Source organism: Oxyura jamaicensis, chromosome 15 (assembly GCF_011077185.1).
Source record: "Oxyura jamaicensis isolate SHBP4307 breed ruddy duck chromosome 15, BPBGC_Ojam_1.0, whole genome shotgun sequence".
Classification (NCBI taxonomy): domain Eukaryota; kingdom Metazoa; phylum Chordata; class Aves; order Anseriformes; family Anatidae; genus Oxyura; species Oxyura jamaicensis.
The window spans coordinates 13921045-13947876 of NC_048907.1; the positions used below are offsets into that span (position 1 = coordinate 13921045).

Here is a 26832-nt window from a genome sequence, read left to right on the forward strand (position 1 = left end):
GAAGAATTTGGCAAAAACTAAACAGGTAATCTTTTCCTGGTGAAAATAAACTGAAAGATTATCAGGATCCTTTCCTGACTAGTTTAAATATTGGTGAAAAGATTGACTCAATTAAGATGAAAAATTGAAAATTGAACTTAAGTTTTCTTTTATGTCTGTGCCAGCACCATCTTTCAAATCCATCTGGATTTTCTAGGTCTTCATTCTTACACAGCACTTATACACTGCAAGCCTCCTTGCTTATTTTTCCATCTTTCTCCTTTTATCTACATTTCAGGGGAGTTCATTTTCTACCTTTCTTTCTCACACATCCATCTGCAACAGGTCATTTTTCTTCTTCTCTCTTCTTTCCCCTCTTTTTTTCCCTCTCTCTCTCTCTCTCTTTTTTTTTTTTTTTTTTTAATTCTTATAGTTTATTCTTCCTTTTTTCCCCACCCAAAATTATTTAGGGGGAAGACAGTATGTTACTTGGCTGCATGTTCTTGTAGAACTGCAAAACATATGAAGTTCACAGGCTTCTGGCACTGCAAGGAATGTGCTGCCATACAGGAGCATAAATGCAATTTTTGTGAGTTGTGGGGCTGGGGAGAGATTGTTAAGCAGAACACAGAGGCAAATGCACTGAAGGTGTCCTGGTTTCAGTTAGGACAGAGTTATTTTTCCTCCTAGTAGCTGGTAGGGTGCTGTGTTTTGGATTAGGATGAGAAGAGTGCTGATAACATGCTGATGTTTTAATTGTTACAGAGCAGTGCTTACACCAAGCCAAGGACTTGTCAGCTTCTCGCTCTGTCCTGCCAGCGGGCAGGCTGGGGGTGCAGCAAGAGCTGGGAGGGGACAGACCCAGGACAGCTGACCCAAACTGGCCAAAGGGGTATTCCATACCATCTGACGTCATGCTGAACAATGCATAGGGGTGGCTAGCCGGGGTGGGGGGCTGGCTGCTTGGGGTTGGGCTGGGCATCGGTCAGCGGGTGCATCACTTGTTTGTACATATTATTATTATTATTATTATTATCTATCTTAATAAACTGTCTTTATCTCAACTCACAGGCTTTACTTTCCCGTTTCTCTCCCCCATCCCGGAGAGGGAGGGGGGAGGGTGAGCGAACGGCTGTGTGGTGTTTAGCTGCCGACCGGGTTAAACCACAACAGAAGGAAAGGTTTCTTCTATAGCGGTCCTCTGAATTCCATTTGACCTCCCTATATTTGATTAGGAAACAAGTAACCTTTGATGATTAGACAGGAGAAATGGTTTGTTGTTATGAAAGGGATGGGCAGAAAAGATTTGTGAAACTGCTCTTAGTGAAATTGTTTAAATTCTGAAGAGTGTACCATAGAAAAAGCTTTATATATATATATGAAATGAATTGATTTGAAAAAAAATAGTTTTGTTACTTTGTTATGCTTTATTCTACATTTCATATCTTTTACATTATTTCCTACCACATGAGAATCAAGTTGTATTTAACACATATTGCCACTGCTGACTCCATGCAGTGGCAAGGCAGATGACAGCAAACCATAAAACCTTTCTGCAACCCAACTGATAGAGCTGGAAATAGCTAGCATGGTGTATTATCTGGTATGACAACATAACATATCATCTTACTTTTACCCAAAAGTTTGTACTTTTTTTTGAAATGGCTTCATTTCTGAAATTGTTGAGGACAGCCACCACTTTGTGGTGGATAAATCATCTTATTCCTCTTTTTATGGGGAAGTCACTTTCAGTTTAATTTTCTCTCCTGTAAAATGGGGATAATGGTTTTCACAAACTCCCTGAGATCTCATGGGGTAAGCTGTGTGGCTGACTGCCTCTTTCATGCTAGAAAGTTTTTCCAGTTATCTGTGGAAATATTTCTTCCTTTTCTGAGTGCTGTTGTTCCACCTCAGTCCAGCCTGTGTAGCGTTTCAGGTCACAAATTCTTCCAGTATTCAGCAAGAAAGGTGCTGAAGACATGGGTATGTATGCAGAGCTAGAAAAGAATAAAAATTACCTTTTCTTTCTTTGTTCTCCCCAAGGCTCTTTCATTAACATTCCTATGATATATCTTATTTAGCATATTCATGGCTTTAGGCTTCCTGTGTCTGTTACAGTGTTCTAAAGATGGTGATAAAACTTTATATGTAGTATTATGAGAAATGTTAAATGCCCGGTCATTTTACTAGGTTCAGAACAAATCCTGTTTTGCGAGAATTATATAAAGATCAAAGCTGATACCACAGCTAGTGAAATCAGGAATGGGATACTTCAGCTGACAGCCACTAGCAACATTCAGTAGCTATTCTTGGATTTACGGGGTCTCTGCTTTAAACTTGTCTTGCAGGGCACACCAGCCCTAAAGATGCATAAGAGTGGCAGGTTCTCCCTTTAAAGAAACTTGACATGAAGGCTTAGGTGTTAGCAATTGGCCTTGGGCCTTGATACAAACCTGTCTGATTTAAAATGACTCCCATGCTGAAAGGGCAGAAGGGAGAAAAAAAAATAAATAAATATTGGCCTTAGTCAGGGATGTGAGAAGAAACAGGTGCAGAACGGCTCTGTGGAGGAGAAAATACTCCCCTAGAAGTGGACGTTCCTAATCACGTTCCTAATCTGTCAGAACTGCTTGATCTTTTGCTGGACAGGAACTAAAAGGCTGTTTAAGAAATACAGTACAAATGTGCTTGTGCTGTCCTGGCTGACAGGAGGAAAGACATGCCTATTCCCTTCCAATCAAGTTTACATTTTTTTTTCCCCAGTTTGTCTTCCTTGTCTGGATTGGGCTTTTAAAAGGGTCTACACAACACACAGCTCAGCACGACTCTGAGCACAAAGTCTATTTGCACCACAATGAACTCTATTACAGTTTAACTCTCAATTCTAAGCAGTAAATTTCAGAAATAGAAAACTCCAATGTGAAGAATTTGACTTTTAATTAGCACCGAGAACTGTTTCACATTGACCACTACTCAGCTCAACTTGGATCGCTGTTGTGAGCCCTTGAGTTTTTCCATGCAAAACTTTCTAATCATATAACCTCCTATATGGTAACTATCGGTGTTGCTGTACTCTTGATAGCAATAAAAGTGTTAGTGTTAGTGACAAGGAGCCAGCATGTTATCACGTTGTAGTCACCATGAAGAGGACGCTTGGGCAGCACAATGTTTCAAGTAGCAGTGGTTAACTACCCAATAGAAATTTTTGCTGTTGGAAATGTTTGCGCTAGAACATGCTCATTAAGGTTTGTGCTAGCAAATATGTAATGCAGAGAAGATGAAAATGCTTGCTAACAAGCAAGGTCTAATCCTATGATACCAAGCACCTTTGGTGTAAAAGAAAGAACACAAATATTTTTGATGTGACTGAACTCTGATAATTAATTGTATTTGTCCAAATTTCCCCATTTGCATTTTTTAACTGATGATGAAAAACTTTCTGTGTTACTTCTCAACTGAAAGATTTCAGTTGCTATGTGTTGCTCAGGAAGGCATTTATGGCTGTAGGTTGGGAATCCAGACCCACAAGGGTACATGGAAGGATCACCATAGCTGTGACGGGTACAGTTCTAATAATGTAATTAAACAAAAGTTCCTGACCTGGTGTTGACAGCCTGGGTCTGCTCATAAGTCATGGAATACTTTCATAATTTTTATATACCTTTAGTTAGCAGCAATGAGATTCTTACTGATTTTTGAGATGTTTTGTGATCTTGTCAGTTAGGTGTGTAGTATTACTAAGATGAACTAATTCAAATAATTTCTATCAAAATCACATTTATAATAGTAAATTTTTTTGTTTTGTTACAAGAAATATGTCATTAATATATCTGCTTTTAGGGAGAAATTAAAAGAAAACACTTCCACTATTTTGGGGTCACTGTAGTTGTGCAGCATGGGAAAAGTAGTTCAAGAATATAAGGATCATGCTCCACTTCCCTCTCCCCATCTTTTCTACTCCCTTTCACTTCTTTGTTTTCCTCTGTTCTAATAATTTTTTTTTCTCCCTTTCCCCTAATCCCTAACATACCTGGGAAAAGACTAGGTTGGTTACCTTTTTTGATGATCCTTTTGGCAGTTTTAAGTTTTTCTGTCATCCTCTGCCCTGTGGTTCCCTTCTGTGCAGCAGTGGCTCATTGCTGTGACAGCACACATTGCTGGTGATAGCACTGATTCTGCAGAGCCAATGACTGGTAGCAGCAGACACCAATGCAATAATAAGGACAGATACCCTGAACAGAATCTCAAAACCAAGGCTCAATATATGATGATTCAATTAGTTCTTTAAACACGGTAGCTCTGACAGAATATACCATACAAAACATGAGTGCTGACAGGTATTTATAGGCAATGCATTGCCATTTCTGTTCATGCAATTAACATAACCAAGTTTCAGTAGTCACAGCTTCATACAGTAGCTTTCTGATCCTACCTAGGTCAGCAAGAAATAAGACTGCATTCATTGCTAGTTTAGAAACTGTGCTTTTTTCTTTTTCTTTTTCTTTTTCTTTTTCTTTTTCTTTTTTTCTTTTTCTTTTTCTTTTTTCCTGACATGAAGAAATGAGAAACTGAATACAATGTGTTCCATTTTGGAAATGCAGAGGCTCGCTTTAAATTCATCCAGGATCACAAGGTCTCAATACATCTATTAAAATACAAACCTTAAAGATGATCAGGTAAAATTCTTCAAGCAGTAGCTTTAGATAAAACATGGGATGATAAGCATGGTAACATCTCTGAGTATTTTGGGAAGAGTCCCAAACATGGGCTGTTGTCATAACTAGCCTTCGTTGCAAAGTATGCCTTTTGTTACAAAGTAAGCATTATAAAGTAAGCTCTTTTTCCACATCAGCTAAGAAAACCTGCTGGATTTTCTTTTTTTCTTTTTCTTTTTCTTTTTTTTTTTTTCCTTTTTTTTTTTTCTTTTTTGATCTTTAATCAGTTCCTAAAATGTTTTCTCTTTCTTCTAGATACACTCTCCAGCTCAAGTGGCTTGCGACACTTCAGTATTGTGCCATTCTTTCACTCCTTGAGTGTTATCCCACTGAAAGAAACTCTGTTCTTTCCCTCCAAACCAACATTGACCATTTGTTTGGCCTTCAATGCTTCAGAAGTAAAAGCACTGTCATTCTCAATGCCCTGTGGATTTCTGTATTGCTAAGAAACTCTGCATTCCTCTATTTACAGTATATTGAATATTTTCACGTCTCTATAAATACCACTGGACTGTGGAGCTCACCTTGCCAACATACGCAATAGAAACTTCACTGCATTGCTTTCTGTATAATAGCTGGTTTTATAATAAACATTGGAGGAACTGCACCTTTGAGTCCCTTTCTAAATTTCTCTCCTTACATTTCAGCTTTATGGTATTCACTTGTAGAAGATCTATGTAATCTTATAGGAAGGACAGCATATAAAGACAAAGTAGCATTGATAAGGTGTCAGTAACCACAATATTGCCAGACCATCCTGGAAAATCACATATTGTAAGTTTTTGTTCTTTTCTAGCGTTTTTACTCAAGGATGGATCATGGCAGGATTGACCAATATTAAAAAATCCAGTTTTGTAACTCTCTGCTCCCACAACAAACTGAATTAGATATTATTCTTAAATTTAGAAGGGGACAAAACTGAGCTTCAGACATTCTCAAGGTAGTAACATATCCAAAAATGAATTCCATGATTTCTGATCCCCTGCTTCTAGCTGTCCAGGTTCATGGATCCATTCAAGAGCTGTTCCTTGCCTCTTTTTAAAAAAGCAGACAATATTTTTAATGCAGTGCTTTCTCATTTCAAGGAGTGATTCCCTTTAGATTTGCTAATTTTTTGCTTCAACGGGGAGAAAATACAATTTGCTCATTATCAGGGGAGCCTTGGAGTCAGGTTTTTTTAGGCTGTGTAGATAGCTTGTCTGTAGCCTTAACCTTAGATTTACCTTGATCTGCTTTTGTTTATCCATCTGTAAAATGGAGCAGTGCCATGTCCCTGAGTCTTACTGAGTCATATGGAAAATACCCTGAGATCCCAAGACAAGTTGAAATGATTAATTCATTATTAAATCCCTCATCCCACCAAATTCACTCTCTGGAAGAGTCTAAATCCAATGTTTTATTAATATAAAAGCAATTATATCACTGGCTTATCAGTCATATGAATGGAACCTTTCTTTTTCTTTATTTCTTCCAGTGCGGATGGTCCATCCTCTGAAATCATGCAGATTGATTTTGAAATTGGAGATCTAACTGACCTGCCTGGGACCCAGCTCATCACATGGCAAGTAGAATATCCTGGAGATACAACATCTGATCTAGGAGTCTCCAAGATTTACGTAAGCCAGAAGGACCTGGTAGGAGTTCTCCCTTTGGCTATGGTAAGAAACTGTCAGACATTCTGCAGGTTCTTAATACTGCTGTACTAGTGTCTGATGGATGCAAATGATCTGCTGAAAGGATGGGGAACTGTTTTAGCACCCTGAGAAACAGATTTTAACTCATTAAGTTTTGCTTCATACAGTGGTTCACTGCATGAGGGCAAATTACAGCTACCGATGGAAGGTGGCGTCATGCTCTCTCTGATGTATGCGCTGACTTCTTGGAGGCAGGAACTGAGTTCATGGCATTCCCAGTATTCAGACCTCACTCTTGTTTCATGGAATTGTATCCTATAGTATCAGGTAATATGTCTTACTTGAATCACGGAAAGTCTTACGTTTGGTCTAGGGTTTGGGGACTTCCTGAAACATTTATTTCTGCTTTTTAATTCTGACTGCATAGTTATTTGGGAGTGAGAGGAGAAGTAATGCTCACGGCATGAATTCTGAGTAATTTGAATTGCCACAGGAACACAAATTATAATACATAAATAACTGTCTATTCTACATAAATGCATTCAAATGGGCTGCTTTGATTCAGAGTGCAAACTACAGGCTTTGAAAAATACCTGATCCTTTAGCCTTGATCTTACCTTAAAAAATAACAGATATCTAAATTCCAAGTCCAAGCTGCATTTTGTGATCTTTCTCTTCTCTCCACGTTTCTCCTTCATCAGGGATGAAGTGCAGTTGTCTGGGGTCTGGCTACCTCATTTTTGTTCTTAGACCATCTGTTAGAAAATGCTGACACAATATTATTTAGCAGTGAAAGAAAAACAAAAATCAATCTCAAAGCCTTTAAAAAATGTAACCTGGATGGTTGCCTAGTGATAGCCAGTTAATTATGCCACTACTGAAGGCTGGGGGTGTTCTCTGCACTTCCAGACCCATGGAGCTAATGATGACTATTATTATAATTTACCAACTTTAGAACTACTCACATGTTGTGATACTTTATTTCACTAAAAATATTTCTTCACATTTGTAATTTCTCATGCTTTCCTTACTATACAGCTGTATGTCACATTTGAAACAGGTCTTTCCATCTTGAATTGTGGCCATCTTACAAAGCAGAGTTGTATACCTGATCCCTTTGTTTTGTACAACTCTTTTCACTGACTAGTTTCTACTGTTGAGCAGTGGGTGGTCTCTGTTGGTTTCTTGATAAAAGAAGAGGATTTCAGGTCTTCAGATTGGACCCTGATGTGCAGTCACACAAGTTCTGAAGTACTGAGGTCTAAGGCTGTAGAGGTGATATGATTTACATAATCTGAATTGTGGGGATTTGGTTAGCTCTATCCCTTAATGAAAAGATAAAACATTACTTTTTTTTCCATTGGTTCTATTTGTTGCAGAAAACACTGGTTCTTCTCACACATGTCCATGATCCATGACTGCTTTAGTATAAAGCAATATAGTGACCAAAAATATTCATAAGAACAAAGATTCTCCTGGCAGTTGCAACAAGTAAGCACATTCTCTTCATTTTCATGAGAAAATGAAAAAAAGACAGCTTATTTTCCCAAAGCAAAAAATTCAAAGGTCATATAAAGTCTATAAAGTTATCAGTAGGTGACATTTTACAAGGCGACAGGTGTTGGTATAATGGGTTACAGAGAATGCAAAGATAAATGGCAGAGATTCTCTAATTACTGACAGACTTGTAATAGTTTCAACCTTCTTTGCATTAACTGGAGTATCAGGAAAGAAACTCTGGGGTATCACAAATCTCCAAATATTTGCAGTACCTCCCTTTTTACTTAGGAAATGATGATTCAGGTGCAGACCTTTCAAGATGTGGAACTTAGATTAGTTTGGTACTTCAGATTTCTCTGTGAATTTAGCAGAGCCAGTATGTAATATAAAAATTTTAAATAATAATCATAATAAAAAATAAATCCTACTTCTCCATTTAGGAAGAACCACAATGAAAACAAAGTGCTATATTATTTCTCTGCTTCTGGAGACTGGGGTTAATTTGGGTTAATGTTGCTGGGCTTCTTAGCAGAACATTTAATTTCATGTTTAGAAACACCAAAAAGAAATGCTGTTGAATATTTCAATTACAGATTAATTTTTCAAAAGAACCGTTTTACTGCTTTTACATTACAGCACTTTGGTTTTTGTTTGTTTTTAATTGACAAACACATACCACCTCTGCACCATCTTTGTTTTATGTAGTCTTTTCTGACGGCTGTTATGGATTTGTAAATTGCAAAGCAGGAGATTGGCCAATTTAGAGCTTCCTGTTTTCTTGTTTCAAAACTTTACAAAATGCTGCAACAGAAACCTTAAAGACCTTAAAGACACTGGCAATACCTATCTTGTGCTGAAGTTATTAGGACACTTACTGCAATAACCTTACCTTTCGCCAGTGTTTATTTTTTTGGCTGTGTCATATTAGCATTCCAGATTTTGAGACCCCTGTAGGATCCTACACCAGTAACAACAACACAAGATGCAGAAGAGCACTCTAGGATATTGATGAGAAAAGCTGTAGCATGTATTTTATGGATGTGTGGGTATCATAAATGCTGATATTTCTGACACTTTAATAACAGTTTTTCTAATTATGAAGTGTAACAGAACCCATCTTGGTAAGCTGTGCATGGGACCCCAGCCAGCCATTGTTAGCAGAATGGGAGTAGCATGGGAGAAGATGTTTAATTTGAGAACATTGTGAGAGCCTGTGAGCACCTGTTTGGATATTTGCAATGCATGATCCTTTCCCTTAAGCCTGATGAAATACAGGCAAAGTTGTTTATTTAGGGTTATAAAATGTTATTGGCCTTTTACCATGATTGCTTTGTGGTTCCTCTTATAGCCGTGGAGTGATGTCTTGCCTTGTTCATAGAAACTAAAACACCCACTAAATTACTGTGGAAGAGGCAGGTAATTGTATGGAATGATTTTCTTCACCAGCACAACTTGTGCTATCATTCGTGCGTTCCTTGAATGGCTGCTATCCCACCCTGCTCCCATTTCCCTGCCAGTTCTCTTACCACAGGGTCTGTGTCCCCGGGTAATGTGTGGCCAGGGAACTGGAAAAGAACAGTCTTAAGAACATGCTGATTGGTATGGGAATTATAGAATTCTGGACAAGGGATGCCAGTGGACTGCTACATGGTAATGACTGGAAATTTAGCACTTTGAAAAAAAATCACAAGTGAATAGTGAAGAATGGAAATACCTTATACTTAATTATTTATTGTCAACTGATATTAATTATCATAATTCTTGTAAAATTCACCTGCAGTAGGATATCCACTGAGACGCAAAACCTTGCACCTCTTAAGACCTATGAAATACGTTCCTAAAAAGACATATGGTCCATTCATCCATTAACGTTCTTGATCATGCTAAACTGCTGTTTTTTTTTTTTGTTTGTTTGTTTTTTGAGTTGAGGACTGGCAATGTAATGTGACAGCCAGTGAGAATATATGCCTGAATATTCTAGAATATGACTTTATATTGTGTTGACACCCCAAAGAATCAGCTTCCAATTCCTATTTGACTCCTTTTTCTTCCGTGTTCTATTTCACTCTTGTTTTGTTAGGTGATGAATGGCATGGATTTAATCACTCAAACTGTACATTTGCTGCTATTGATTATTGCTGGTTTTTAAACATTCTGTCAGCTCTTTCATAATTGTGGTGTTCACCTTTTGTTGAACCTTAATGATTAGATGAATGTGAGAGACACATGAGGTTCTGTAGCCATCTGTGTACATACAAGATAATCCCTACTGAGAAAGGCAGAGGGTAGATATGACATGCTGGTAAATGGATAAATTGAAATCTGCTCTTTAAATAATAATAATAAAAAATGTGAATAATAAAATGCCTGGGCTGGTTCTTAAGTGAACCAGCTCTGGATCTGTAAATCACCTGTTTTCTCTGTATATATGCTGTAAACCTATTCTGTCTATGTTGTCACTTTATTTAATAACCTGATAAGGAATCAGGACAAAATAAATCATAAATCTCACAGGGGGAGATGTTGGTTCCAGGGTTGATAAATCCCTTGTTAGAGTAGTCCTTTGACTGGAAAATATAATGTGTTAACTTTGCTTTCCCCTAGAATACAGAAAAAAAATATATGCAGATTGCCTGGTGTCCCTTCAGAAATTTTTTGAAAGGGTTGCAAGTTTCTGACCTTTAATTTTTGATTGCACATATGTTTTAAACTTATAAATCAGCAAATTAATTTTAGAGTCAGCTTGATTTACACAAATATAAGTTGTCCTGAAGTCTGAGGCATTTTACTGGGTTTAAAAATACATATGTGGACCCATGTTTCAAGTGGTGGTAGGACATGAGCTGATGAAGAAGCCAGGGCATTTGAGAGCTCCCTTGTGTTTTAAAAGCCTATGAATCTGCATTGTTTCCCCAAGCAACAGAGACTTGAGACTCCTCAGCCCTTACAGATGAACTTGTCTTAATGTCATGTATAATAGTTGGCCTTGTATGTATCATCTGTGCAGCCAGGAAGCAGCAAAGTTATGCCTTCTGGAGCATGAATCCTTGAGTGCTGCAGAGTCATGGTAACAGTGGCTCAGCAGCCCTGGATTGCCTCATGCTGATCATGGTATTCATATTTTGGAACTGATAATTTGGCATTCTCGCTGCCCAAAGAATCTCAAGCTCACTGGCCGGCAGGCCTGTCAGTGACTAGCAGCACAGGCTTCTTTCAGTCTTTTATCAAATTCAGCTCTGTTTTGAAGCATGGTTAGTTTTACACCCATGTATCCATGAGCGTCTGGCTTTCCTTCTTACTAAATACACTGAGACAGCCCTTGGGTGTGCTTATAATCTAGTCAGCATCAACCTAAAAATTAACCATATTATTAGAGAAGTAAAATGGACAGGAAGAAAAGATGGGATCTGAAATGTGATTAATGGTGCAGCGCTGAGGTTGCAGACTGCCTGGCAGAGACAAGAGCACCAAAGACAACCTTCCATCCCTCCCAGCCATATTTTAGCAGGCAAAGGTGGATGGTGAACTGTGAATTATGGGCTTGTATTAGCAACTGAGCTTCCATTATCTCTGGTTTTGGCCCATTATTTATTATCCTCAAGCAGTGTAATATCAGCCTCCAAGACAGTCAAGTGAGGTGTGCGACAGAGATAGATTTAAATCAGAAGTAGAAAAAAACCTCTGAGAAGAAACTCCTGATTTATGACAGACTTAAACATAGAGTCAGTGACCAAAGTCCAGCTCATTACTTCACAGCAAAGAAGTTGTAACAAAGGCAAAGAATTATTCCTACTCATCTGACCCTACCAAGGAGACCCAGCTTGGTGAGCTGTGCCTGTTCTCAGAAGCACACACACATTCAGCTCTCTTCCTGCAGAGGAAAACTACTTCAGTGCAGATCAAACCAACCTGGTTTTCAGCTGCAAATGGAGGTGGTTTAAACAATCTTGGGTGGGTTGTTAGGAAAAGGGATCAAATTATCCTTCATCTCAGGTGTAAATGTCTTTATTTGTTGAACAGAAATGTTTTATAATGCATAACGTAACAAACTTCATACTTAGGATAATAGTTGGTAAAATGCTCAATTTGGGTATATCCTATCACAGTTATCAGAGCAACACTGAATGCAAACCCAATTTCCATGGCAGATGAACACATTCTTGTCCTCAGACCCATTAGACACACTTCGGTTTGTGAAAAGCTATATTTATGGCAGTCATATGAAATAAATTGTATCCAAAACCTGAACACCAATTTAACATTATACCTTTTAGATAATTTATTGATTCAAGTTGCTCCTGATGTTTATAAATATTTAATGAAAATGTTGACAGGAAATAAACTCTTCTACGCACCACCACCATAAAAAGCTGGATGAATATACCAAATAAATAAATAAAATAAATTGCTGCAACAAAGAGGTTACCTATTATATACGAAGCATTTCCATATTGAAATAACTTATAATAATTACAGGAATCAGCTGTCATGCCAGTACCAGACACTGCAGGATTTTAAAAACACTTAAGATATTGATGGCCTTATAAATATACCTGTATGAAAAAAAATCAGTTCTGGCTAGTGCTGTTTATGTTTTGGTAGCACCTCGATATCAAGTTCAGACTTGGGCACCAGCATGCTCAGTGCTGCGCAACTGCAGATTTAATTATAGCCTTACCCTGAAGAACTCAGAAGAAAAACAGAGGTCAATCTTAAAAACAGAAAGAAAATATTGGGCCTTTCTCACAGAAGAATGGTGGGGATTTGGGCAGTGTGATGCAGTTCCCCTGAAGTTAACCTGATTGCCTTCTCTTGGACTGGAGGTTTCAGCTCAGCTCTACTTCCCCACTGCAGATCATGGAGGACAGAGCACAGATCTGGTTGAGTGAGTGCCATTGGTGCTGGAGCTTATGGTCCACGTAGCTCCAGAGGTGCTGTGGCTGTCCCCTCCTCCTCCCAGGCCTTCTGTTCTGCTCCAGTCCTTTGCTGCCCCTCACACTGGCAGAGTGCTCCTGCTTTCTATCGGGAGCTGCTCAGGAGAACAAAGGAAGCCTGTGCTGGGGCAGCCGAGTAGGATATTGGAGGCTATTTCAGCCTTCTCTCTACTATCTATCATCTTAAGCTGACAATAAGGATGCTTTCAGGTGAACTGAATGAATGCTTTTCTGTGGGAGAGCTGAAATGTGTATGATATGGACATGTGTATGATATGGACAAACAAACTAATTGCAAGGAGGATCTGCTGTTGGCTGTGGCTGGCCTGGGTTCTGCTTTGCTGTTGGGAAGTGCAGGATCACATCAGCCAAAATCAGCTGATTTGTCAACGTTAAGGCTGAATGTTTCTAAACAATTCAACTGACACTCAGCTTTGTGAAAGTGATGTCTAGATACTAAGTTAAAAACTTTAACCTTGCTAATTTATGGTTTTAAAATTACAATTACAGTATTAAACAAGCTTTCAAATATTTAATTAAAATGTTGTCCATTTCTAAAGAGTAACCTTTTAAATCAAGATGGTATTAGTAAATCACAGATTTGTGTTGAGAAACCTTTGTATCATTGTTATATTGCAAGCAACCATTTTCTTTTTGTAAGTATATCCTATTGCTTTCTATAATTAGGTAGGCCAAGGTCAATTTATTCTCAAAAAACAGACTTTTCATTCTCCCAGTAATGAAAACTACCTGCCCTGGTTTTAATTCATCTTTCTTGAAAATAGCTATCCACATGACAACAGTACAACAGATAATGCCTCTCCCCATCATCTGTTAAGTGTTTCTGACCTGGAAATGCTGTTTCTCCTTTTCAAGTGATGCATGTTTTATTTCAGTTCTGTTTCTCTTTTCTGTTTTTACTCTTTAATTTTTTACAATTGCATGTGTTTACCCATGACTGAGTATTATCTCCAAGTCTGTGTTTTTTCAGGACTCTTAGCTGATGGATGAATGTCATGCTGTTAGTCCCCATGGCTGAACTGTGAACTGTATATGTAGTTTAAACTACTACATTAACAATGCCTCCCAAACTGATATCATTAGAAAATTTCAGTAGTAGTTTGTTTCTTCTTGTTCCAGGGTCATTATGGATAGCAATAAATAAAATCTGTCCCAAGAGTAATTCTGGAATATTGTTGTATCAGTTCAGAGGAACATGTTGTCTTCGTACCTGTTGATCTCATGGTTTTACCTGGATCTGAAAGCCCACTCTGTGGATTGGTTCTCTGAGGTTCAGGCAACTTCAACAGAAAATACTGAAAAGCTTGTTAGTCGGTCTTTCTGTGACGCATGAGTCAGTTTAGATTCCATTTCATGTTCTAGTAATTGTAATGAGCCTGTACAGCTAATAGGAGAAAATGTTTCATCCAGTAAACACATAATAATCTGTTATGCTTCAGAAACTAATTGTATCAAAGGTATCTGAAGCTATAAGACATTTTTCCTTTATGTAGATGCCATTTTTTAATACTTTTTTTGGAGCACGTGGTATTGACACCTATCTGTATCCAAACAATGGAGTAGAGCTGAGCAGTCCAGCCTGGAGTGACAGCCCGGGTATTCCTACACATATGTGCTTGAGAAATGAATACACTCACTTTGCAAGGGAGGTAATGTATAGAATTAATTTTCAAATTAGAATTGCCAATGAAAAATGATGTAGTTTGGTCCTCTACTTATTATTACTATTATGTTAAACACTGGCCTTGCTCTGGCGCGCTTCTGTTGTCTATGTACCAACAGACAGATGCATGAGTCACTAGCACATAGCATTTTGTTTTATATACAGAGACTGAAATAAGAAAATAATGCAAGCAGTTGGTAATCAAAGATGAGTGCGTTCTGCCTTACCTCCAGAATTCGACAAATGCCATAGTCTTTGGATTTTTTTTTCTTTCCAGAATTACTGAAGACACCGGGGCTCTTTACATTTGAAATAGCAAGCGATAGCTCTTTTCCTTTAAAATTAATCATTTTGTTGACCTGTTGAGCATGCAATGAAATGGTAACTGCACTCACAGTGATGTCAATGCAAATGTTTTGCTACATAAATTCCCAAGCAATGAAACCCAGGTCTTCCAGTTTAAAACATTTTTTTTTCTATCAAAAGTTATGACAGGCTCATGGAAAAAGATCTTAATGATGTTGTTGTTGTTGAAGATGAGGTTAGAAATCTTGTTTTTGTATTTGGAGCAGCAGTTGCTAGCTGACTAATACTGTAATCACCTGTAATAATAGAAGGCAACAGTCATCCAGTTTTTGTCTGAGTGGGGGAATGAGTAATGAGGGCTTAGACTGGCTGCTGGCAAAGCTGCTGACAGCCACACAATTTGATGTGGAACATCGAAAATTAGGTTCCCTAGAGAAACAGGAACAGAGGATATTTTTCTTATGAATTAAAGTCTAAGAAAAATGGCTTTGCATAACAGCTGCTGTTCTTTCTTAAGTGCAAGTTACATATGTTTTTCTTGATTAGACACATGCAGTTGAATTGGGTTGAAACAAGCTCAGTCCTTCGGCCTTTGACAGTCTTTCTGTGTTGCTCTGAGGCTGAGTGATGCTATGAAATGTAGAAGGACCAGGAAAACATGGCAGATACTGCAAGTTCCACCCAGAACTTGTCTCTATTTCCGTGGACACAAGATTTAGAAGACCTAGTCCATTGTCATGCTGCTGAAAAGCCACTGGTATTAAAAATATTATGCATTTATAACAGATGTAATTTGATGTTGAATTGAGTTTTCAGAATGAAGGTTTCAGAAATATTTGATAGTTTCTGTGCAGCTCAGTTTCAGCCAGCTGAAAGGGACATTTTCAAACTTTTTTTTAAAACAAACAAACAAAAAAAAAAAAAAACAGGAATGGTGTTTGCTTACTTTCCACTGAAATACAGTCAGACTAGGTTTGTAGGAAACAGATTACTGCCTTCTGTTCCTTTTTTGTTTCATGTCAAGTTTCACTCACAGGATTTAGTAACAGTGCTGCCATACACAGGTACGAAACATTGCAAAACAATCCTTAATTCTGACTGTTAAATTGTTTTCACTGAAATAAAGTAGATCACAAAGTTTTCTTCTATGCTCAGATCTGGAAAACTTGGTCACATCAGGATCTAAATTTTACAATGATTTAAGAACAGTTTTCAAATGCACATGCACTGAAGTGATGCCCTCCTCTCCCTTTTTAGAGAATCTTTCTGAAGAGCAGTGAGATTCCTGGAGTGAAGGGAGCTGCAGATGTTGTTAGCTGTCCGGTTGCCCTGCTCAGAGAGAAGTTGCTCGGGGCTGTCTCCACTTGAGTCTTGAGCACCTCCAAAGTTGTAAATCCCACAATCTGTCTGGGCAACCTGTTTCAGCCTTTGACCACCCTCACAGCAAAAATTATTTCCGTGCATATAAATGGAATTTCCTGTGTTCTACCTTGTGCCTGGTGCCTCTCACCCTGTTGCCATACACGCCTGAGACGAGTCTGGCTTTGTCTCCTTTATATCCTCTGATCAGGTATCTATAAAAAACATTAAAGTCTCCCCTTTGCCTCTCCTCTTAAGGCTGAGAAGGCCCAGCTCTCTCCACCTCTCTTTGCATGTGTGCTCCAGCCCTCAGCCTGCTTGGTGGCCCTGTGCAGACCTTGCTCCAACACGTCAGTATCCTTGGCTTGAGCTACAGCCTCTTTTGGCACCCCACCTCTTAATTTATGTGGTTATGAAAAGATTTTTTCTTTTTGGCATAATAAGGGGATGTTGCCTTAATTGGTTCCCTTCAGATTAGTGATTTGAATAAAACATAGCTGAAAAGGATGCAGCAAATTTCTTGCTACTGAAATACATCATCCATCACCACTGTGGTGCTTCTAGAGCAAAGCAGCCAGATATCATCACTCTATTCAGCTTCTTGACATTATGTTTATATGCATTTTGTGATTTTTGAGGGACTGCTTGGGGGCTTGGGCTTCCTATTTTTTTCGCTCTCTTTTGAGGATTAAGGTTTTTAAATTATTTATTTACAAACCATGAAAATCTCCCCAAAATGGATTTTAACAAGTGTGTAATTGGATAATTTGACAACTGGTACGCTGAAGCCCTAGAGATCAGGAATTACACTTCACTACAGAATAGTCGTTCTTCATGTAGAATTAATTAGATTTCCTCTAGATTACAAGTAGCAAAAAGAGTAGTCAATTAAGAGAATTATTCTCTGACTCTTCAATCCTCCTTTTAATTGCCAGCCAGTGGTATTAAGAATTCCTTTTTCTTTATGAGATGTCTTTAGAGGCAGGCTCCAGAAGGACAATGAGGGACAGTGGATTAAACACTGGTCCAGGACTCAGAAGAAATGGGCTCTCGCTCTGTGTGAAACTGAGTCACTTTCTGAGGGACTGATTACGCATTGGGTCTGAAAGCTGCTGGGTTCATGGGAGGCAGAGAGGAAAATGAATGCAGATTCCTGATCAGGAGAGGGTAATGTTTTTCAGCAGCACTGCTAAATTAAGCAACGTTTACTCCTCTTCTCACCCTAGCCTGCTGTTGTCTGGGCTAGTACAAATGCCCAGGCAGCTCCTGCAATGCTGGGCCAAGGAACTGAGCTTAGCTAAGAATAACCCCTCTCTTTCTATTGGGTCATTCTGAACTACCTTGGTTCCTCAGGTTGCTTCATCAAAAGCAGCACATTGAAAAAGTGGGGGCAGAAGCCACTTCAGTTGGTGTGGCTCCAGAAATGACTGCTTAAGGAACATAAATTGGGCATAGCCTGTAAGATCCATAGGGCAGCTGAAACCTTTGTTAAGTGTGGACATGAGCAGGGCATGTACGGCTGAACAGGGTCAAAAATCGCTCTGTTCTGGCCAACCCTCTCCAAGAGCAGGGACTGGGACACATAGCCAGTGGAGGTGTTGCCTTTGTGGTGATTTTTGTTTTGTTTTGTTTTGTTTTGCTTTGCTTTGTTTGGGGGCTGTGCAGAATTAATTTGACAAACTGGATTTATGTGCAGGATGTTTCTGAACCTGCTCATGTGAAACCTCTGCCTAATGAAGAATGTATGTGCAGGGAGATATTTCATCTTGTACCTCCTTTCTCCTTGCTTTCACACTGGCTGGCTGGAGTGGCTTTCTGTGTGGGACAGCAGAGGAGGAGAGTCTGAGAGGGGGGAAATGCTCCTGTTTAGGCAGGCAGGGATAAAGCAGAACAGCAGCTTGTGATTCAGCTGGATGTCTGAGTCACACACTGTACTTCGCGGGGCTCTCCTCTCGCCTTACGCTGTGCCTAGGGAGAACTTCAGTCCATGAACTGTGCAGAGGGATGTTTTCATGTGCTACTACATAGTGTCAGAAAAAACAATATGAACACATGGTATCCAGGACAGTGGTCCTACTCACCTTGGAACAAAGGCAGTACAGACTTGTCTAAAGGTAGATGACATGGCCCTGAATCATGCAGAATCAAGATTTCAGAGTTTCAAGTTTACTGAATGCAAAGACAAGAAAATTTATAAGATGTTTATTTCATTTTTGTTGTGACCTTCAAAAAGAGATGAGGAAAAAAAAAGTAAAATGGTAAACCTCTCTAGCTGAGATTTCAGAGTACCTAACATGTTGTTTTATAATCACTGATGTCATTTATAATTTTGAGGAGAATACAAAAAACCAGCAACATCAAAATGTGAAAAGTGGGTATTTAAAAAGCTTGACATTTAAAGAGTCTAAATTCTAGGCATATAAGAAATGTAAATGTGAACTATAAAAAAAAAAAAAAATCATATTCTTTTTCATACCACTTACTTGTAGCTCTATCATAACATAACACAATCACTACCCTGGAGTAGGATTCTGCAAAATTACTACCCTGGAGATACAGTAGTCACAGTTCAAAGTGACTTTTTTCTGCAATGCTAAACTTCTACTTCCTACACACATCAGCCCCAAACAGTGTGAAAATAAGTATTGAAGCCACTGGATACCTTGCATGCAAATCAGTCCTGACAATTTGAAAATAGATTACAGGACCCTCAAATGTTGAAAACCAACAGTGTTTTGTTTTGTTTTGTTTATTAAACAAAAGTAAAAAGTTAAAGTGCATATAGGAAAGCAGTGTGGTTTCATAAAGGACAGTAATACACTATAGTAATAAGTCTTTTCATTGTAATTCATACTAAAAATCCCAGTTACTACTTGTGAATTTGTAAGGCAAATTACCTTTGAATTTAACAATTCTGTCTGTTTTAATGGAATAAAAGTGCGTTGTTTTCACTTATGGGTTTTCTCTTTGATCTTAGAAAGATGTCAGGAAGGTGGAGCTAAGTTTCCCCATCATAACTGGGTGCAATCTAATATATTTATATATAGCTCTGCTGAATTGGTAATAACAGGAACCACTAAAAAAATATAGAAAGATTAGATGTGATGGGAAAATTTCAACGTTTGAAACAGAGAGGAAAAAAACTGAACATATGTAAAAATATGTTAAAGTATACATCTAATTTTGTCATAAACTAAGCCAGAAGAGAATAGATCTGTACTGCAGCTGTTATGGCAAGACAACCAAAGCTCTCCTACTTCAGGGACTTGTTTGAGCAGGTGCAGTAAAAACCCCTGTCAGTTTCTGTAGTTTAGTGGAATGTTCTATTCTATGGTCTCTTAAATGATTTGTCAATTTCTTATTGTAAAAATATACATATTTATTCTTAAACTTAGTCTTCTGAAGCGATTCTCTGCTTTTTCTCTGTACAAGCCTCCCAACAATGTTCCCTTTACTTATACAGGATGAGTGAAAGGTATTTATGTGAAAGAAAAAGTACTTCTCCAGTTATCTTTGTTTCTAGTTTATTTTTTCCATATTAAGATTTATTAAGATGTGCATAAAAAATGAGAGTGAATGGGTTGGTATTTAACTGGAATATAGCTGGACTATTCTGCGAGGCTGAAGCCATTTCCTTTCCTTGTTTCCATTTCCATGTATCTCTACAGCTGTGTCAAACAGTATGCCTTCTGGGGCAGAGCCTGCTTTACATATATTATTTATCTGCTGGGTATGTAACAGTGTGGCCCTGATTTCTGTTGGATATGCTGGATGACAATGGAATGCTAATAATGATACATGTGCAAGCTCAAGTAATGGATGGAGCATGTCTGCCTGCTCAGTTTTTGCAAGGGAGCTTGAAGAAGTAATTTAGGACTCTGTAATTATGAGACTTAGTAAACAGAAATTTTTGCTAGGATTCTGAGCAATAAACTTATCTGGAGGAGAAAACAATCAAACAAAAACAACAAACAAAAACCTTCAGTCCTTCACGATATCATCAGCTTTTTCTCATTGTTTTACGTGGAAATGTGACAATATCCAGTCTGACAACTTTTTGCTTTCTTTGTTTTGCTCTTGAAAAATTCATGCATTCAGATCACTCTGGTTGCCCTGGCCCAGCACAAGGCTGCTCTGTATTGTCTTCTAGTATCTGTACTATGAAAGGAAAATATAATGTGATTAATCCTCAGGCAGAAATTTACCTTTTACTTTTTAGGAGGAAGGTCTGCCAAATTAGTTTGTTTCTGTGACACTTCTGTTTAGAAGTGCATTAAGATACACACACACACAAACACAAACACACATACACCAAAAAAAAAAAAAAAAAGAGAGAGAGAGAGAGAGAGATTAGACAAAAATAACTGGGCTAGTAACTGGAGAAGATTGGGAACCCCTGCACAAAATCTTTTTCTCTGACTTCCATACATCCTAATAATCCAGATTAACAAAATAGGAGGAAGCACCATCACAGATCTTTTAGGAAATTGAGAAGGCAATGTTTTAATGTTTAGTGTTTTGTACATGTCTCTAATGGATTCTCATAGTCCAGAAGACTTCAAAGATTAAGGTCAAAAGGAAATGTTTTCCTGTTTCTTTTGATGAAAATGCACAGGGGTGTCAGTAAAGAATGTAATCTGCTGAGAGACTGAAAAAAATAAATAAATCTAGAGTAAGGAAAGAAATCATTTTTCAGGATTTGCCATTTACCAGGGGCACTGAGGAATCTATCTGGAGCCCTGTCACCTTTCCCTGCCCTGCTACAAACAGAATCTGAAAAAAAAAAAGAAAAAAAAAAAAGAAAAAAAAAAAACAGCACTCTTCCAGAGACCTTGAGAGTTGACCTGATTTCATCATTGTAGTAAATTCCCTCTGGGCAACATGCAACCTGATAGCAGGTTCTTTGCTTTTGTATTGCCAGCAAACCACCCCTTTATGTGATTGTGACACTGAATGGTCACATAAACAGCTGGGCAGTTATCACCTCTGCAACATCTGTCTGGCCAAGAAATGCCCTTGCTCCTTTGTGAGCTGGGTTTGATCCAGCACTGTCAAGAACAAGATCACCTGCTTTGTTATCTCCTGGATACACCAGGTGGTGGTCCTTTGATTGTTTTCTGGTTTCCTATTTTTATCCTCTTTGGATTTACAGAATTTCTTGTTACTTTCTCCAGTGTCCAGCCTGGGCACACATTAAACATCAATGAGTTTATAATAGTATTTTTGTTCTCTTTCCAATAGGGAGCAGATCTTAATTGTAAGATTTCTTGCTGATGATGTCTAACAGCGCGGTTAGTTAGTGTGAATCTACTAAAAAAGACAAGAACTAGCCAAAATGTTAGTAATACTGGTAGCATGTCGTGGTAAGATGTCTGTATGGGCTATTTGTTTATGCCTGTAGATGCTTGTAGCTTAACAAAATAAAGGCTTCTTTTTCTGTTCTCCCAGGTGAGAAAGAAACCATGTCATTAAAAAGCAGTCTGGTTGCACAAACACAGCCATGGTTTCTGCTGGTAGCACTGCATTAGGATCTTCGTGGTGCTTTTCATACTCTCTCAGGCGTAGAGTCAAAATAAGGTAGTTTTAATTCCTGCTCCAACACTGACTTTCTAAGTGCATTTGAGTAATTCCACTATTTCTAAACCCAGCTGATCCTTCTGCACATCCACTTCTTCACCTGTGTAAAAAATATATTGTGGGCATTTTGTTCCTCTCTCCTGGAGTAGTACTAATTTTAGTTAAATAATATTTGTCAAGCTGTTTGAATTCCTCCAGTAGACACTCTTATAAATACTGAAAACAGAGGAGAAGAATTTGGATGCTCTGATAAACTGAATTGATATATACGCTGAACTGATAAATACACTAATTGTTTTAACTTCATACTTATCCTCCCACTGCCCTCTACTGGATAGCTTATCTCACCTTCCTATGGATGTAATTTCATCACACCAGTATTTGCAGTACACGTGAATATCTTCTTGTTCACTGTCTCTTACTTGTCTGTTTGCACTATTCCTGACATATACAAAGGTTGCCCAAAGTAACAATAAAAGAGGCCAGGCATTCCCTTTCAAAGGTCATTACGTGCACTCAGAAATGTATGTTTGTATAATTCCTTTAGTAATAGTAATTAAGCACAGAAAAGGCTGAGGGGTAGTAGCAAGGAAAAGGAAGGATAGGAATACTACAGTAGGTGAAGCAGCTGAGGTCTGTTCCATTAACAAAATGACATTTAAAAATATCTGCCACTGGGGTCTCATCACCTCTCTTCTTTTTATTTTTCTTAATTGTATTAATCAAGAGTTGCTTCGTGGACAAATGGCTCAAAGAAAGTATTTAACAAATTTTCTGTTTTTAAGAGTATTAATACTATGAATGTTGAAGAATGCTTGCAATAGCGCTTAGAGGAACTTGACAGAACCTAATGTTACATTTACTTAATAACTATCCAGCACTTCTGTGATCTTTGATACATCTTACCAATTTTAATAAAGACGGCAATAGCAGTATTTTAATTATATCAAAGGGTGGAGTACTTAATATGAGAGATTCTCTCTTATGCAATGTATGCATCTCTGCTGCACAGTAAACACTTTCGGACATTTTCATTCTTCCCATCTGGATATTGGCAGAGCTCTCTAAAACACGGCTACACATAACTGAGCTGCCAGGAGAATGCCAGCCATGTTGGGAGACGGGATGAGAGAGCACCATACCAGTACCCTGGGAAGGCTGGTAGCTCTGGTGTCCCCATTCCCCCTAATCTCCACCCAGGGTGGGGTGGGCTCCCCAAAAATTCACATTCCCTTTTCCTGTTCACTTGAGAAATCTGTCCCCATTTTGCCAGATGTTGGTAGAAAAAGATTCATGTGGTTTTGGGGGGCATCTGGACAGTGGTTAAATACAGTCTGATGCTGCCCTGAAACATGGAAGATTTTGGATCAGCAGCTTTGGTTTAGGCTTTAGTTTAATGTTTCACTTTGAGCATTTGACAAATAACTCTAAATGTCAACCTTAGAAAAACTGCTTTGGAAAACAAGCGTTAGTCCAGCTGCATCTAATGTGAGCACTTTACCTTGTCACTATAACCTTGAGGGCCACGGAGGAAAACTGTTAATAGGCTCCAATTGGTTTTATTTAAAGATAGATCTCTCCATGAAAGAACACAACTTCTGTTTTGTTGCTCCTTTTTATATCTGCCTGTTTTTCTTTCCATATAAACTCTCTTCCTTGTAGTTGAAACTGAGGAGAGAAAGCCAAAGTGAACGTTTCACACCTTGCTTGTATAAACGGTTCATATGTTGGAAAAATCCCCACCATTGAGCAAATGTAATGATTTATGCAAGAAGAGATCTGCAGGAGCTGTATTACTATGTGACCACCATTCTTTATGGCTGCACAAATTACTTGCAGCTGCCCTCCTCTAGACTGTTTATGAAGCATTAAAGAAAAGGATTGATTTTCAGAATTCACTGGGAAGAAATGAAAATGAGTTTATTAATAAAGATATCAGTATAAGAGCTGTAAGCCACAGGCCTATTGACTTCTTTTCCCAGCTGAACACACCTACAGGCAGACTATTAGCTTGCTCTTTGTCTCTCATACTCGAGTCACAGTCGTTCCCATTTCATGAGTGTTTATGTGAAGAAAACAATGCCCTATATTTGTGCTGGGTACTGGTGTAGCAGGGTATGAAAAGCCAATCAAGTGATCTTCAAAATATATAAAAAATATTTTTCCATTTGTAAATTCTCTGTACTGCAGAAATGAATTGGAACAGACAGACAGTGTTTAGCACTAACCTGAACTCCTTCTCACACCTTCCCAGAACCGTGAGTGATTTTTTGCCTTTCTGTGCCAGCCAGACACAGAAAGGATGTGCCTGTCTGCATGTGCTGCTACAGGTGTTTGATAAACAGTCTTCAGGGAACTCGCCAAACCTGGCAGAGGGCTCATGTTATTCTGTCTTCCTTTATTTTGGCTTTCTTGGTATTCTTGACTCTGCAGAAGCACTGTGGGGGACTGTCTGTCAGGACCCTGGGGGCATTAACAGGCCTTAGAGGCCCTGACTGTGTCACCTGGGACCTCCTGCCCGCCCATGGGCCCAGGAGTCCCGTTTTGGCTCAGCCCAGGGCTGGCCTACCTGGCGTGGGGCCTGTGGTGTGTAGGGCCTGGGAGCTGAGGGGGAACCCAGGGCCAGGCAGGGTGTTGCCAGCCAGGGTCTGTCCCACAGCCACATCCTCATGCTCACCGAAGGCACCCACCACACTCCCTTTGTTAATACAGCACGAGGAATAGGCAGGTGCAAGATCAATTGGATTGAATGCAGATAATATCACTAATCTCACTGCGTGTTCTGATTTAGTACTGGTGAGAGATAAAGACTTGTCTAAATCCTAGGACTGGTGGAAGGAATCTCCAAAACGTGCTTCTTGGATGACCCCAAGCCAGAATTTTACAGGCTAATAGAACACAGAATAATAGATCAAGCATCAGAGAGGGGAGTTCAGGTCATAAATTGAAAACAAATGAATCAGAAGACAACAACAAGCAAATAAACTTCTACAGAGGAAAGATTATGATGGGCAATATTTGGCCAAAAAGATACTACCCAAGATCCAGTGATTCAAACTTCCTTCATGTTGCCATACCCTCTACTTTGTTCTGGTGGAACACTACGTCTCTAGGTGCCCATTCAAGCACCTTTGGTCAGGCCTAACCCACTTTGCTGTGCAAAATTCCTTTAACTGACAGTGTTGTCCTTCACTTCAAACCAAAAATTGCTCACATTTTGGGGATTTGGAAGAGCCTCAGTACACAAGCAACCCATACTCGCCGAGGCAATCGGCTTCGGGGCAGATGTGTTCTGCAGCAGAGCGGGGGATCGGGACAGGCAGGGCTATTTTCCCGGCATCGAGGCCACTCGAGGCAGCCTAGGGAGCCGCCACAACCCGGCAGCCCTCGTGAGGGACGCTGACGAGGCGTAGGCGAAGCCAGCAGTGCCCTCTCCCCGGTCGTTCACAGGCAGCCCCTAGGGAGGGAGAGCGACCAGGAGCTCGGCGACCAGGATGGGCAAACAGGGCGGGGCGTGGCAGAAAGGCGGGGCGCGGCAGTTTGCACGGCAGTTCGCACAGGCAGGGCGAGCAGGGAGGGCCAGCAGGGAGGGCTCCTCAGCGCTCCTTTGCTGCGGTCCTTCGCTTCGGTACTTCTAACCTGCTCGCGAGGAACCTAGCCATGGTATCAACCAGGCAGAAAGCCATGGCCTCCGCATCTCTCGCAGCCTCTTCAGCCACAGTCACCTCACTCGGAGGGCTCGAGGAAACACGTGGCCATCCAGGCCTCGGGCTGCAGGGTGTGTCCGAGTCTTCTGTCGGTATCCGACAGCAGCAGCGAGGGGTGTGCCTGTGGGAGGTGTGCCCAGGTTGAAGAGCCGCCCAGCCAGGTAGCGGAGCTTCGGGAGGAGGTGAGCAGGCTCAGGAGCATCAGGGAGTCAGAGAGGGAAATTGACTGGTGGAGGTGTAGTGTACCATTTCTGAGACAGACTCATGAGCCTGCCACAGCACAAGTGTCTCCTGCTGTGCAGAAGACAAAAGTTCCCTTATCCTGCCAGGCAGTAGGAGGGGACCTAGGCCAAGGGGGGGAATGGAGGCAGGTTCCTGTTCGGGGTGGTAGGGCGAGCCCTGTCCCTGCCCACCTCTCCTTCCCATCTACCTTTATATAACAGGTATGAGGGTCTAGAACACGACAGTCAGAACAACGACGTAGACAAAAGCCCATCCCAGTTGGAGAGGTTGCCTACGGCAAGGCAACCTACCCCCCGCATTGTTACATCATCTGTCAAAAAAGAAAGAAGGGTTATCGTCATGGGGGACTCCCTTCTGAAAGGGACAGAGGGCCTGATATGCCGACCGGACCCAACCCACAGGGAAGTCTGTGGCCTCCCTGGGGCTCGGGTGAGAGACTTTGCTAAGAAAGACAAGCACCTAGTACGGCCCACTGACTACTACCCACTACTGGTCTTTCAGACTGGTAATGACGAGGTAGCAACGAGAAGTCTGAGAGCAATCAAAAGGGACCTTAGGGCTTTGGGGCGACTACTTAAAGGATCAGGGGCACAGGTTGTCTTTGCCTCTGTCCTTCCGATACGGGGGCTTGATGCTGACAGGTGGGCTCATCACATTAACGTGGCTTCAGGACTGGTGTAACCAGAAGAACGTTTGATCACAGGAAGGTCTATGTGACACCAGGCCTGCTGGCACCACATGGGACGCGCCTCTCTCAGAGAGGGATGAGGATTTTTGCTCAGGAGTTGGCAGGGCTGATAGGTAGGGCTTTAAACTAGAGTCAAAGGGGGAAGGGGATAAAACCAGGCATGCCGGTGACGAGCTAAGGGATGGTGCGCTAGAATCAGAGGGACTGTGTGCCAGTGAGGACCTTCGGTCAGCTCCACAAGATGCTGCATGTAGGGAGGCGCATTTGAAGTGCTTCTACACAAACACACACAGTATGAGGAATAAAATGGAAGAGCTACAAGTCTTGGCCCTTTCCCACAGCTATGACATCATCGGCATAAGCAAAACCTGGTGGGATGAGTCCTGTGACTGGTGTGCTGAAATAGATGGTTACAGGCTCTTCAACAGGGACAGGCAGGGTAGGGGAGGTGGCGGGGTGGCGATGTATGTGAAGCATGGGCTGGACGGTGTGGAACTTCAGGTCAG

At 40.1% G+C, this 26832-nt stretch overlaps 1 protein-coding gene across 3 annotated transcripts in view; it reads left to right on the forward strand.

Annotated features, from left to right (window-relative positions):
• The window catches only part of TMEM132D (transmembrane protein 132D), a 263741-nt gene that overhangs the window by 160510 nt on the left and 76399 nt on the right, over positions 1–26832 (forward strand). For all 3 annotated transcript variants that reach the window (XM_035340793.1, XM_035340794.1, XM_035340795.1), the window contains one exon: positions 6169–6352. In XM_035340793.1, the coding sequence (XP_035196684.1) occupies positions 6169–6352 (184 nt within the window). The remainder of the gene's footprint in view (positions 1–6168; positions 6353–26832) is intronic.